Source organism: Carassius carassius, chromosome 24 (genome assembly GCF_963082965.1).
Source record: "Carassius carassius chromosome 24, fCarCar2.1, whole genome shotgun sequence".
In the NCBI taxonomy this organism is placed as follows: Eukaryota; Metazoa; Chordata; class Actinopteri; order Cypriniformes; family Cyprinidae; genus Carassius; species Carassius carassius.
In genome coordinates, this window is record NC_081778.1 from 17,021,894 (window position 1) to 17,036,666 (window position 14,773).

At 35.2% G+C, this 14,773-nt stretch overlaps 2 protein-coding genes across 2 annotated transcripts; one reads left to right on the plus strand and one right to left on the minus strand.

The window, feature by feature from the left end:
* Positions 1 to 4,853: 4,853 nt before the first annotated feature.
* LOC132102995 (small ribosomal subunit protein eS27) lies at positions 4,854 to 8,080 on the minus strand. Its single transcript, XM_059507773.1, has 4 exons — positions 7,996 to 8,080; positions 7,301 to 7,409; positions 6,220 to 6,330; positions 4,854 to 5,142 (listed from the first exon to the last, which is right to left on the minus strand). Exons 1-4 carry the CDS (start codon positions 7,999 to 8,001, stop codon positions 5,114 to 5,116), a joined length of 255 nt encoding a protein of 84 aa, XP_059363756.1. The 5' UTR covers positions 8,002 to 8,080; the 3' UTR covers positions 4,854 to 5,113.
* Positions 8,081 to 9,180: 1,100 nt separating this feature from the next.
* LOC132102996 (ras-related protein Rab-13) lies at positions 9,181 to 14,255 on the plus strand. Its single transcript, XM_059507775.1, has 8 exons — positions 9,181 to 9,784; positions 10,558 to 10,618; positions 11,344 to 11,404; positions 11,576 to 11,653; positions 12,171 to 12,260; positions 13,459 to 13,524; positions 13,798 to 13,848; positions 14,134 to 14,255. The coding sequence occupies exons 1-8, from the start codon at positions 9,661 to 9,663 to the stop codon at positions 14,200 to 14,202; spliced, it is 600 nt and encodes a 199-aa protein (XP_059363758.1). The 5' UTR covers positions 9,181 to 9,660; the 3' UTR covers positions 14,203 to 14,255.
* The last annotated feature ends 518 nt before the right edge of the window (positions 14,256 to 14,773 follow it).

Sequence of the window (14,773 nt, forward strand, 5' to 3'; positions counted from 1 at the left end):
AGAGGTGCAGGTTACTCTTAACTCCTTCACACAAATTCTTTTCAAAGCAGGTGTCTCTGTGTCTCATCCTTTTCTTTTCCGAGTTTGAAACAACAGCTTTGCCCAGTGTTGCCATCTTGTGGACAAAGAATGGTGCGTTTGCGAGCTAAGCATACAAAGTACTTGACTGCACATGTACAGCATGCGCATACTGTGATGATGAAAATAACATCATGTGCACTGTATGCATACATTGGTGTACACTTAAAAAAACGCAAGTATGCTTTGGCCTTAACTGCCGTGGGTCACTTTTGCATTAGTGTTTTTATTAATGCCATTTATGTTTTTAATACAGCACATAGAACTAGTCAACTAAATGAATTTAACATGGCAAAGATGAATGCACTTTTGGAAGTTGAATGTAAGGGAAATTACATTTTGGAATTTCTGTGGTATTGGAATTAATGTGATGTTGTTCATGTTCTTGTTCCTGATGAAATTTTATTTTATTTTATTGCTGTAATTTATAGCATTAACAAGATGACCCGTTGAATTCATTTTGGGAGCGATGACTGATTAAAGTACTTTTAGTTAGATAAGTATTGACCAAGTTTTCTATGTTGTGTATTTTTATCAGTTTCAATATGAAAAAAAAACATTCATATTGATTCAATGGATTTATTGCATTTTGGGGAAAATATTATACAATTTTATAATAAATCTCTGAAAATCAAAACCTGGATTACATTTTTTTTTTGTTATTATAACCTAAAGATGCTATGTGAAAGTTTGAATCAGAAAATAGTGGTTTTCATCTTGCCACATTCTTGGTAAAGAAAACACATTTCTACTCAAATTAATCAAAATAGATTTTTTGCATTTTGGAATCAAACTCTTAATATATTCTCCCCCTCATTAACTGTTAATTCCCCAGGTTCTGTTTATATACAGTACCTTACCTTGTGGGGGGTGGGACAATGGGAGGCTTTCGAGTTAAAAAAGTTTGAAAACCAGTGCATTTCAGATCAGTTCCATCTCTGTTAGGATGTGGCGAGGCAGCTCAATAGGGTTTGTAACAGACCAATGTTATAAATGAAAAGACTTCTCTGGTGTCTTGCAGGTAAGAGTGGAGCATGTGTCCATTCCTCCCGCTGATAGGCTCCTCGCTAATTGGCCTGAAGCCTCAGAATATACAGCCAGAGCGGATCTGAACACAGGTGAGTCCTTTCACACCTCCCCATGAGATTCAGGGAGGCCGCTTTACACAACCATGGAAAACACCTGATGTGCCAGTAGTCCAACTATATAAGGGGAATTTAAGAATAATGATTAAATAATTAGCCCTTTGGGCGGTTTAAGAGATTATAATCCAGATATTAAATTCTTTCTGGAGGATCCACATGTCCCTCTTTAATCACTTGACTCTTAGACTAGAAAAATTTCTCAGTGGTGATTATCTATAACTCTTTAATATGTGCAATTAAAACGTGGTGGGTGGGAAGAGAAATGATCTCAACTATATTTGACCTGCATGGATCTTAGATCTGGGCAGGATTTTCACTTTCAGAGACATGGATAAATTTCTGCACAGATGGAATCTAAGGTTGAGATTGACTGACTCAAGTACAAGTAGCATTTCTTGCATGGTAAAAAAATTGCCAAAGCATTGATAATGTTAAATTAGACACACACACACACACACACACACACACACAAAGTTTGATAAAATACAAATGAGAGGGAATAGGCAAAAAGGTATACAATGATTTGCTTTATTTTAATTATGTTTTGTTATTTTAAGAAACTGTATGTAGTTTTTGGTATTTTCACAACTTTGGAGCTGAATTTCATTCCTGTTCACCAAACTTACATACTCCCAGAACAGACGTTTAGGGGACACGTGGGAAAAACTAGAAGCCATTTGCCTTATTAGAAGTCAGTGTACCGTCAGCTTGCTTTAAACGTTACTTAAATGTTTTTCAGTGTTGACGATATTGTGTGCTTGTGACTCTCTCTCTGTCTGTCTCCTTCTCATGCTAGCTCAACGCAATCTAGAGCAGTGGGAGCCCATAGAGGAGAAACTACATCCTGAGGCAGAGCTACTGCGCTCGCTACACTTTGGCGCCCCCTATCCAGAGATGAGAATACTGCAGGCTCCCTTTAATGCTGCACCCTTCTACACACTGGTAAAACAAGTTTTATATAAGATTCTGTATTGAGATACATGTTAAGTTTGGAGTCTGAGAGAGCCTAAGGGTATTTTAATAACTGAAAAACATAACTGAAGTATCAACTTTTTCTAATCTTAGGAGAATCGATTATAAACATACTTTTAAACTTGATAACACATTATTTTATTGTACCCCAACTGTTTTTAACACTGATAAGAAATGCTTTTTACGAAAAAGATCAGCACATAAGAATGACTTTTGAATGATCATGTGACACTGAAGACTGGAGTAATGTTTAGTGAAAACAAATGTGTTTTTTTATATCAAAGTAGAAAACATTTTAGATTGTAATCAGTATTGCATATTTCATGCATTTTGATCAAATAAATGTAGCCATTTTTGAGAATGAGAGAGCTCATGAAAGAGATGCATTTGAAATGAAATCACTTTTCAGTTTTCTTTATTTATTTCTTCACTCTTATCTAATTAGGTTCAGTCAGACACCCCAGACATTGTTATCTGATGCGGTCCGGTCAGATGAAGACCCAACCCTCCTCCTGATTTCAGTCTATCCAGCCTCACATTTCCTGGATCACGTACCATCTACAGCAAGCATTACTCTGTCCACAGACCTCTCTCCACTAAAGCACTTAGTGTTCGTGACAACCTGGATTCAGGTTAGAGAGCAAGAGACACTCTTTTCACAATGTTCTACATGCACACTAATGTTCAACAGTTTGGGGTCAGTATGATATATTTGTAAAGACATTGGTATTTTTATTCAGCATTAAATTGTGAAAAAAAAATGACAACAACGATTCTATTTCAAATAAATGCTGTTCTTTTGAACTCTGAACTATTCACCAAAGAAATTCTGAAAAACATCATTTTATGAAAATATTAAGCAGCACAAATACTTTCAACACTGATAGAAATGTTTCTTGAGCATGAAGTCAGCATATTAGAGTGATTCCTGAATGATCATGTGACACTAAAGACTGGGGTAATGATGCTGAAAATGCAGCTTTGAATCACAGGAATATACAGATCACGTCACATAACATGCAGGCAAAAATATATTTATTGTGAGCACAAATGCGTTCTTTCATTTTGAATTTATTCCCTTGTTTTAGCTCATGGCCATGATCTACTACTCATTCACTTATCTTAGTTAAATCATGGCCACAAATTGAGAATAAAAAAAAAAAACCCCATGAAGGCCTGAAAAAAAAGAACAAATTGGGGACATTTACAACAAATTAGAACAGTGTGGCCACAATTGAGTAAAATAAGGGAAAGGATCAATAATTTGTGGGACAAATTCATAATTTGATCAAATAAATACAGCCCTATCGTGTGAAACATATACATGTTTCTGAAACTGAACATTTGTATGTTCAGGTCATCTTTGAACAAATTCTGGACAATTGTTCATTTCAGTATTTTGTTTGCTGTACTGGCTGCTGCTGCTGCTCTTTTCATAGGTAGAGTCACACTTAAGAGTTTTACCTTCGGATTCTGTGCTACAGTAAATACGCGTGATGCCCAGTGATTCACTTTAAAGTCATCATGTGATTCAGAATCAGGATTTTGGCCCTGCAGATTTTTTTATTCTCTCAAATGTTTGGTTTCCACAGTGAACAAAACAGTGCAGTCTCTCACACCCTCTACCAATTCAGGTGACACCCCAATTTTATTTTAATCAACTGCTTTACCTTAAACGTGCACTTAGTACTTTTTATGTTAAATTTAGCATGATTTGAAATTTCACCTTGTCTTTTTAATAAATGATCTTATTGTGAATGATTCATTCCTCCATATTTTTTTTTATCAAATGTCATATATCAGTCTTATGGTAAAACCACAGACTTTTCTGTTGATGTATGATATACTTCATTTAATCATAATCCATTTAAACGCTGTCCTTTTCTTACAATCATCTGCAAGCTCATTTAGATCGACTTCCATCCAATCAAGACCCGATGGATTAAACAAAGTCCCTGCCCTGCATTCTTTCTGAGCCACAGTGAGAATCTTTCAAGTAAATGATTCTCTCATTTATTACAGCAAATTACTTCAGTTTTTTTATACCAGTTTTACTAACACTACTTATCTTTCTTACTCTAAAAGTATTATACTCTAAGTATTTTTTTAAATAATGCTTTTATTCTGCAACGATGCATTAAAAGTGCATCAAAACACATTTCTAACATTCATAATTCTTATTCAATGGAATTGTTCTTTTTAACTTTTTGAACTTTTCATCTTGAATCCAGAAAAAAAAAAACGAAATGTATAAGATTCCACAAAAATAATAGGCACATCCATTAAAACAAATGCTTCTTGAGCATAAAACTGCATATAAGAATTTCAAAAAAAAAAAAATCATGCGACACTGAAGATGTTATGTCTTCTGAGAATACAGAATTGAGCCGTAAGAGATTAAACCCTAAGAGACTTTCTGTAATATATCAAATCATTTTACTGACCAAACACTTTTGAATGATAGTCTATGTATAATGCATGTCACCTGTGAACAGTCTGAGTGTTGCTCATAAGCAATGCATACAATATTTAAGGCAGAATATTTGTATTACCTGGTGATAATATTAAGTTACAACAAACGAGCATGACACTAAAGCTCTATTTATGTGGCAGTGACAATGCAGATAGTCTGGTAAATCAGCTACCACAAAACAGACATAAATGAAAAATGAACCTTTATTTTAGTAAGAGAGGGAGAGAGAGACAGGTTTGGTGGTAATACACCTCACATGCTCTGTGTTCAGACAGCACTTTGACATTTCAAGTTTTCTAGCCCTCTTCTCGGTTTAGCTTTGATCTCCACTGCCCCGTTATAGATCAGAAACACAGCCTCGGAGTCACTGAAATCCCTGTGAAGAGACCAATCCTGTCTCTCCTCCCGTAGTCTTCCTCATCCTTGCATAATGGTCAATGAGAGACTAGTGCTGCTTCCTCCTGAATGAGCATCCTGTTAACAGAGAGAAAGACCAAGGCTTTTAGAATTCAGCTTAAAATCAATTCTATATTTTGTCACACAGTAGTGGAAAATGTATTTCTATGAAAGAAAAACCCCCCCACAGATATCAGAGCAAGGAAACATGGTTCAAGACAAACAAACATTTTAAAGAATGTCATAAGCGTATCGTTTCATGTAGGTTGCCCTGCCTGGTGCTTGATTAATGTGCCTGAGGTGTTTTCACCAGCGCATTCCTTACATTTTAGTTAGTTTCATATCTGTAAATGTTACAAATTCATGAGTAGTTTCACTTTGAAAAATGGCTCATCCTGACAAGGTTCTTAAACTTCAAAGACTTCAGTGAGCGGAAAAACAGAGAGCAGAACTGGGAAATGCATCTAATATATATATATATATATATATATATATATATATATATATATATATATATTGTTTTATCTGATAAATCAATTAAGCAAAGAAACAATCAATCAATCAATCATCAAAATAATTGTTAGTTGCCATAGAATTCTCAAAAAAACAAATAAGTGTATTATAACTGTAATGAAGCAATTAAAATTAATTAAATAATAGACAATATAACTGTCAATTTGTGGCTGGGGAACTAGAAAAATAAGATGGTGTTGAGTGGGACAAAAACAATCTGCTTGTACTTCTCCCACTTTCTGCTGAACTTTCTGCCAGCAGGGCAGAGTTTTTCAGAGCTTCAGCGATCGTCAAGCTTTAGCTGAGGAAGAGAACAGTGATCAAGTGGGAGACACTGGGGTGGTCTGTGTGGGCGTGTTGCCATGGCACACTGACAAGTGCGTGTAAGTCTATCTTTGATCTGTGAGTGCACTTCCAGCCATATTTCTCCCACACAAAAACATGAATTTATTAGTCATCTTCTGAAGACTGTATTTTAATGCGTTAGTCTGACATGTTCTGACTACTGCTGGAAAGAAGAAAATCCCAATGAGGGATTCTGCTTATGGGATCAGATTTATCAAGAAACGAGGTATTTTCATGCTTTGGGCAATCCCTCTACACTCGTGTGCTGGGTCTGGTGTCTGTGTATACAAGCGATACCTTCTGTGAGGCGCGCCTTTCCTCCGGTGGGCTGACACAGTACTGTAGAGCATCCTACACATAAGACCACTGTCTGTGCGTGACTAAACACCGTAGTGATCTTATAACAGCCTGCAACGAGAGATTGATGAAAAGTATCAAACACTTACATAAGCTTGTGATCACATATGAAGGACAGTGTTTAAATATCTAACAACATTAAGCCAATGTCCATTTTATGTGGACACACTGCATAGGGCCCAGAAAGCAACAATGCCTGCCCACTTTTTCAACAGCCTTGGTTCTGAAAATATTTTCTCATTCTCTTTCCACCATAAGGATTAAAAATTTTTACAAAATCTTAAAAAGTTTTTAATTTTGCATTTGGTGGGTGCTGAAAGGATAAGTTATTGTTCAAAATCTATTTCCCTCTGGGAAAAAAATAATGATGTTTTTACTTCTAGTTTACTTCTATGTTGCACTCATCATAAAATTCATCAGACAGTGTACAGTGATGGCAATGACATAACCAGGGGTCTTTTTTGGTGGATACTGAGATGGAGCAGGATTTTTTTTTTTACAAAAACTAATGATTGCATTTTAAGTCAGGATTATAACATTTCTGGTAGTACCATCATCATAATGCATTTACATTGCACTGCACGTTAAAATCACTGATTTTATATATATATATATATATATATATATGTATAATCATGTTTAATGGTGGAAAGTTTATTTTTATCCATTTTGTTTCTAGTCATTCAATGTTTTATGAAGATTGTAGTTCATTTCTTTATTAAAGCTGTTAAGCACACAGTCTTGTACCTTTTTTGCATTTCAAATACTGTTTTGTTCCTTCAAATAAAAGTTTGTATTGTTGTGATTTCACCTCGTAGATGGTTGGTTCACTTCATGGCCTATAATGCTTAAATACATTTTCAAAATCATTGTAGGAAGAAAAGATAATACTTGCAGAACAAAAGCCACTAAAACAGTTGTCCTGTGCTCTAATAATAACTTAGACAAAGTGAGAGCTCTGTAACCAGTGTCCTGAAAGGCTCTGCTTGTTTACTCCGAGCACCTAGTCTGTAGATGTTACCTGGGCATTTGACATCCATAAAATAAGAGTTGGGACTCTGTACGAGACGCTTCTTCTTGTGTCTTCTCTTCTCCTCCTCTGGCGTCGGATGCAACAAGTCCTTCGCGAGCTAAAAGGTGATGAGAGATGTGTCAATCACATTTGCGTAACGTTACTCTCTGAGCTATGGTTTATCGATGATGCTATGGCATCTCAACACAACCACAACGACAACAGAACACAAACAACTCAATAACGGGAAATGTCAAACAAGTGAAAGCTGCATAGGCTTGATGATCTACAGCTGATTATCAAAAGATTAACAACACTGCCACTACAAAGAGTGCCTCGATTCTTCAGTTTCCGTTTAACCAACTAAAAGACGGACATACTACCGATATTCCACCTCCAAAATATTAATAATCGTTAAAGTATTATTCAATTAATAACTCTCAACAACGTATTAAGATAATGTGTTTTATTTGTATTTATACACGTTTCTTTACGCTCGTGCACGCGGCCATCTTGTTCATATCCACATAGCACGCGTTTCGCTCTTTTCTACCAAGTTTAAACCTGTAAATATGTTACATTAATAGATCGTGGCCGGTAAATTCATAAAGACATGATCCCCCCTCTTCAGTCAATGCTTTTTAATCCACACACCAGGCGCGATCAGGTCGTAAACGGACTTGATTGTAATAGCACGCACTTACAGGCATGTTGGCGACAGTGGAGCTGCAGCCGAAAAGGGGGGGCGAGCGGAAATACACGAGCACATGAACGGGACTCGTGAGCACGGGCAGGAAATACTTCACTCACGCTTAATAAAAACATTCTTCTTAATTCATTAACAGAGTATTAAGCTTAGACAGGCTGTGAGTTATAAAAACTGCTGCTATATAAACTATTAGACGTCACTCTTAGAGAGACGTAATAAAAGGCAGCCTAACAAATGGCATGCATGCATTCAAAAGTCATAATTTGGTGTATTAATATATTATTACAACAATTAAATTATATATATTAAATGTATTTGAGATCCTTTCAATTTTCCTTTTCAATACTTTTGTAATTTCATTATGTCACATATTTATAATAACCAGTGTCTGTTAACTAAAACAATTGAATAATAGAAATGATGCCCTGGCAACTAACTGAAATAATGTAAGTGCTCAAATTGATAATAAAACTAATTATGTAATAAAACAATAAATTAGCTAAATAGAAATATTAAAAATGCTAATACAAATGACAAAGGCACATAACAAAATCACTAAAACCTTAACCCTTTACCCGTCACTCCCCATTTTTGAACAGATGTAAAAGTGCACTATTCGAACTTAAATTGTTATAATTAATAAAGTTGCTGTGGAATATAGACCTAAAGTTGTCTACTTTTTAAAGAATACAAACAGTAGATTATTGTAGTAAGTATCATTAAGTTATAGAAATTTAAACTTACTGTAAAGAAAATGCAATGTACTTTTTTTTTTTTTTTTTTTTAAAAATCATAACAGGTTTTACCCTAAAATTGCTATAAAATTAAAGCCTCGTGTCTAAATAAGATGTGTTCCAAATTTGAAAGGCAAAAAAATGTAATTATGGCTCTGGGCCCACCGGTGACACTTATGAAAACGGAAATATAAAAATAAAAGCTAATTCAAAATATTGTTAAATGCTAGGACTATAGAATTTTATAAATAACAAATTTTCATTGTGACAGGAAAAATCAAAATGAAGAAAAAAAATGTTAGAAGTTATAATTATAATTATATTGTGTTCGTGTAGATATTCTCCACAACTTCACAAACGCTGCATCGAAATTTCTAAAATATACGGTTAAAAAAAAAAAAAACCAATTCTTCGTTTCAGGATTTTTGTGTGTCAGTGGCGCCCCCTGTTGACTGAGGCGATTATCGGTTCTCCTCAACACTGTTTTATTAAACCTCTCCCTCCCACGACGTCAGCTTTTGGGAACTCGGGCAAGGGAAAGTTTAGGGAGAAAAACGTCTGCTGTTGTCTATGTATGGATGAATACCAAAAGCTTCTCGTAGAGGAGAGAAAACTAGTGCAGTGTAACGTTAGCCCGAGATGGCGAGTGCGTGGCATCGGCACTGAAAAGGTTGCAGCAGACGCGTTTAATGGGCGGTGAACAAACTTTTTGTTTTCATGGTATTTTTTTCTGAACGAACGAAGCAACAAGGCGAAACTTGAGTTTACCGGGGACACTTTGCCAAGGAAAGAAAATCCATGAAGTTTCAAACGAGAACATGATTCAGACGGAAGGATTTTGAAAGGCTGCGCGCGTGACTGTGAGATCAAATCTGGGGGGGGGGGACTAATCTAAAACGTGTTATAAGATCTGAGTGAAACGAACAATGGCGAAGAAATACGACTTGCTCTTTAAATTATTGCTTATTGGCGATAGTGGTGTTGGCAAGACCTGTTTGATCATCCGTTTTGCAGAGGACAATTTTAATTCAACCTACATATCAACCATCGGTAAGTGACCAGAATTAACCTGTTTCAAATACTGTTTGATATCGTAAGATGTTTTGCTCTGCTGCCAAGTTTCTATCTTTTAAAACAAGTGCTACTTCAAGTGTTTGTTCATGTTAGTAACGTTACTAGTCCAAATGTCATCTCACTCCAGCCTGCCCCAGCATAACTCATCTATAACTCAGATCAGTCGTGGGGATCATCCGGTGCTCTCTGTATCTTCCTCCCTGATTGCATTTCCTGTGTTGTGCCCATTCTCGACCCCCTGTTAGATTACTACCCCCTCGTTGAAATCGCTACCTGGTTGCGTAATCTTAACCCCGCCCCTAATCCTAACCCCTCCCCCACATCTAACCTTAAACCTACCAAAACATGGGGGGTAATAATCTGGTGGGGGTCAGAATAGGCCACAACACCGGCCCTCTTGCACTACTTTACTTCCACCAGCCACTGCCTGCCCCTCTCTGTATCTCACTTTTCAATCTCTCTTCATCCAGTTACATCAACACCCCCCCCCCATCTCAGATGGAGGCCATCCTCCATGGCATTTAGTGCATTCACCCAGATCTTCAAATGACCCCTTCCCTCCCTTCTTCCGATCTAATTCACTGAAAAACAAACCAGGGTGTATCTCATTATGCCTGCTCTTGTATTTCTGAATGTAACAGACATTCAGACATTAGTCCACTTTTATTATGCCTCTTGGGGTTAAAACATGTGCACCCTTCCTTCCTGCCCCTCCTGGTTTATCCGTTTCCCTTTTTTCTTTTTCCTAGGTATTGACTTTAAAGTGAAGACCATTGAGGTTGAAGGGAAGAAAGTCAAACTTCAAGTCTGGTAGATATATATATTTTAAAAGATTGAAAATATTTGTATTTTTTATTTTCTGTTTTCATTTTCATTTTGTAATTTTTTTTGTGTTTTTTGTATTTTTTTTGTATTAATTTTAATTTCAGTTTTAGTTAAGTACTTCAAGCTAAACTGCATTAAAATTAGAAATGTTGCAGAAATGTTCTGGCAGCTAGTTTGGCAACTAAAATATATTTTTTATATTTTTATAATTTATTTAAGTTAAAATGTGTTTTATTTATTTTATTTTTATTATTAGTTGACTATAAATTTCCCCTGGAAAAAAATAAATAAAAATATATATATATATAAACATGCATACCGGTGAAGTCCTCTTTGTTTGTTAAATCAGAATTTAAAGTTATGCTTTATTAATGTAGTCAGTTAAAATTCTAAATACAGTGGCAGTGTTGTGTACACAAAAACGTCTTCAGTGTCTTTTTCTGTTTGAAAGTTGACTGTTAAAACTGTAAGCTCGGTGTAAATGTGTCAAAGGTGGAGTTCGGCTGACTTTAGCTCAGGCCTCCCACAGACCTTTTGACAATTCAATACAGTCATTTATGTATGGAGATGATGACAGCCTGAAGTTCAAAGTCCACTCCTATAAAAGAAGTATATTAAACATGCCAATTTTTTTATTTTTTTATTTATTAAACTGACAAGCTTTCTGAGCGCTACAATGTCTTGTGTGTGTAACTGGTTTAATCTGCTAGGGACACAGCAGGACAGGAGAGATTTAAGACCATCACAACTGCATACTACAGAGGGGCCATGGTGAGATGAGAAATATGTTAATGCATAATAATCTTTTTATTCCTATAGCTTAAATATCTATAAACTTACTTAGGTGGTTATTGTGAAACCCATTTTATTTCAACAGTAACTAGAGTATGGTAAATCATACACATTTTGTTAATGGTGTATTATTTTGATCATATCTTTCAGGGCATCATTCTTGTGTATGACATCACTGATGAAAAATCATTTGAGAATATTCAGAACTGGATGAAGAGCATCAAAGAAGTAAGAGAGAAAAAGGAAAATAAAATCTGTTAGTCATTATAGGAGTTTATTTAAAAAAAAATTGAAAGTAGTAGATGAATAAATGAATAGTAAAGGTAGACTTATAAAGGTGGACATATAACCTTTAGCATATTTCTATGTCCCATCGCTGCTTAGTTTGGACAGCTTGACCCATTTTGTTTGGGAATATAAAATCTAACATTATACCTTAGTTGACTTCAAAGGTTTGGAATATTTCTTTTGTTATTATTATTTGAATCTACAGCATAGCAATTCAGTCTTAATAGTGCATATAGAATGATTATAATCAGATACCTTCTTGCAGCCTCTAGGAAAGCATCAAATGAAACCAGCTTTATTAAATGTGAGTTTCAGTTCTTGATAAGCTGCCATAGGAAGTAGGTTCTGCACAGGTTTTCAGAAAAGAGATGCAGTGTAAATACAAATGGGGCCTTTTGTTATCAGTCTCGGTTATGAAAAAATGAGGAAGTGCATTCTTATGTTCTGTGTTTCCCAGAATGCATCAGCAGGTGTATGTCGGATGTTACTGGGCAACAAGTGTGATATCGAGTCCAAAAGGAAAGTGTCAAAGGAGATTGGCGAGAAGGTAAGTGCTAGGTGTTTTATTGGAGTTATAAATGGCTTTTCAGTCAGTTTATTTCTAGCATGTAAACATCACTACAACCCACATGTGAAGTTTGTTGATACTTCATCTAGTGTTGTCAAAAGTCCCGGTACTTCGGTACCAAGTCGGTACTAAAAAAATGAAATTGTCACGGTACCAGGTTTCTTTAAGTACCGGTGGTACCGAGGACTCCGACAACCCGGTTCTTGATGCATATAGAGCTATGATTTCCGCGAAGCAGAAAACGCGGACGGAATTTCAAAATCCAGTCATGAAAATGAAACTTACATTTTAATATGGACAGTCAAGGAATTAGTCAAAATTAGCATAAATTAATCAAATCAAATCTCCATATGGACCAGTATCTGTAAATGTTAAGCCGCAGAAGTTGGTTGAAATATGAATCCTGCATGTTCTGCGCGTCTCTCTGTGAGTGAATGAACGGCAGAGACGTGTGGGTTTGTTAACTACACAGACTGAAGCGTGCGACGCTTGCAGTAATTTCAGCAAGCGTCTGAATGAGGACATAAATACATAAACAACATCATCAGAACTGTTCGGAGTCACTTCACAAGCATTTTACTGTTTCATTTGAGGAAAACAAGTGTCAGTTTAAAGGTATTCACGGTAGCCCGTCAAAATAAGTTCATTTTTACATAAAGGCATTGTGCTAGAAATATTTCTATTATTTAGTAGAATGTATGTGATACTGCTACTACTGTTGAAAAAATTTATAAAACTTTATTTTTTAAATAAATAAATCACACAATATTTCTTCCATGTTTTAATTTTAATAGCAAATCCCCTTTATTTACCAAAAAATAAAATTTGTGTTTAAATTTCATTAATTAAAAGACAAATTAAATTTGGGTGAAACTTGTTTACTGTTTTTCATAATTATATTACTTGTAAAAAAAAAACTTTAAACAGAATTATAAATAAGTATAAAGAATGGCACTGTTTTTTTTAGTGCTGAAAATTGTGTGTTTTTTAAATTAGCATGTTTTAGTGTTTTGCTTTGGTACCAAAATTGGTACAGAGAACCGTGGACTTTCACTGGTATCGGTACCGAATACTGAAATTTTGGTACCGTGACAACACTAACAACATCTATGTTTTTTCAGCAGAAAACAAACTTTTAATTTTCAAAAAAGTGATTGTCTTTTTTCATTTATTATAGCTCGCAAAGGAGCATGGTATTCGATTCTTTGAGACTAGTGCAAAATCGAGCATCAACGTTGAGGAGGTATGGAATGATATATATCGTTTTAGTTTTCTAGTTTCAGTCTAATTCAGTATCATTAGTTATAGTCACAGTTAATCTTTATCTGTTACTCAGTTATCTGTATTTGTCTTGTATTCTCAATAATGATTGTTTTCATATTGAGTTTCAGGTGCAGAAATGTCTGTGACAGCTAATAATAAAAACCTAAATAGTAAATCTGTGCATTTCAGTGTGCTTAATTTTATGTATTGTTTTATGTATACGTTTTGACCGGATTTAACTTTCTCTCCATAGTCTTTTGCTGCTCTTGCACGAGATATTTTGCTGAAGTCAAATAAGAAGCCGGTGAGTTTTCAGTGTGTGATACATAAATAGGTTATTAATGCTTATTGTCTGTGTGGTCATATCGAAATAAAATCACAATCGCTCTTACATTTTTAAGTTCTAAAGTGATTAATCTCTTCTTATTTGTGTTTTTTATCCTGACTGATATCACATGATGTTTTTTTGTTTATTTGTTATTATTATTTTTTTATCAGACAGATCTAAAGATTAATTTAACAAGAAGAGTAACAAACCTGCCAGGCTGCAAGCATTCGATTACATTTCTTATGTTTACTGTTTTTACAGGGTCCATCTGGTCGTGAGATTAAACTTACCAGCACAGAGAAAAAGTCCTCCAAATGTCTTCTTCTTTAGATATGCTTTTAACCAGAGGGCGGTCTCACTGCACACACACACACACACACACACACACACACACACAGTAACATTGCAGTGTTTATGCCTGAGAGTTCTTTGCAAAGTGAACATGGAATGTTAATAGGAAATGGTTTCAAAGAATGATGGCACTAGTAAGATATGAAATACATGATATGAAATATGAAACCGCTTACAGCTTTCATGTAGTTAGAGGAAAATGACTTTTTTTTTTTTTTTTTTTAAACTTCGTTTAGATTTTCGCACTACACAACGAAAACAGTGACTAGGCCACAGTGGAGACAATGTTGGTTTTACTTGCACAACCAGTTTTGCTCAGTAAAAATGGTGAACAATAACCTATGGAATTTCTAGTTTTTGCCAACTTCAAGTGAACTATATAGTCCACTTTTAGACAAATGGTTTAAATGTAGGTTGATATAAAAGATGAATATCTTCAATTTTAAAGACATTGACCGCTAATGGATGGATAAGAGATATGAGAAAAGGATTGACGGATTATGTTTGGGAAAATAATAATGTTCCACTGAAAATTCACAGTGTGTTTCTC

What these genes read in the sequence shown, in the direction of transcription:
- LOC132102995 (XM_059507773.1), bottom strand. An exon ending in TATGGATGTCAAATGCCCAG is followed by an intron (nt 6,331 to 7,300) that starts GTAACATCTACA and finishes CTCTCGTTGCAG; the next exon opens with GCTGTTATAAGATCACTACG. An exon ending in AAAGGCGCGCCTCACAGAAG is followed by an intron (nt 5,143 to 6,219) that starts GTATCGCTTGTA and finishes CTCTGTTAACAG; the next exon opens with GATGCTCATTCAGGAGGAAG.
- LOC132102996 (XM_059507775.1), top strand. Translation starts at nt 9,661, where the DNA reads ATGGCGAAGAAATACGACTTGCTCTTTAAATTATTGCTTATTGGCGAT. An exon ending in AACCTACATATCAACCATCG is followed by an intron (nt 9,785 to 10,557) that starts GTAAGTGACCAG and finishes TCTTTTTCCTAG; the next exon opens with GTATTGACTTTAAAGTGAAG. An exon ending in AAAGTCAAACTTCAAGTCTG is followed by an intron (nt 10,619 to 11,343) that starts GTAGATATATAT and finishes TTAATCTGCTAG; the next exon opens with GGACACAGCAGGACAGGAGA.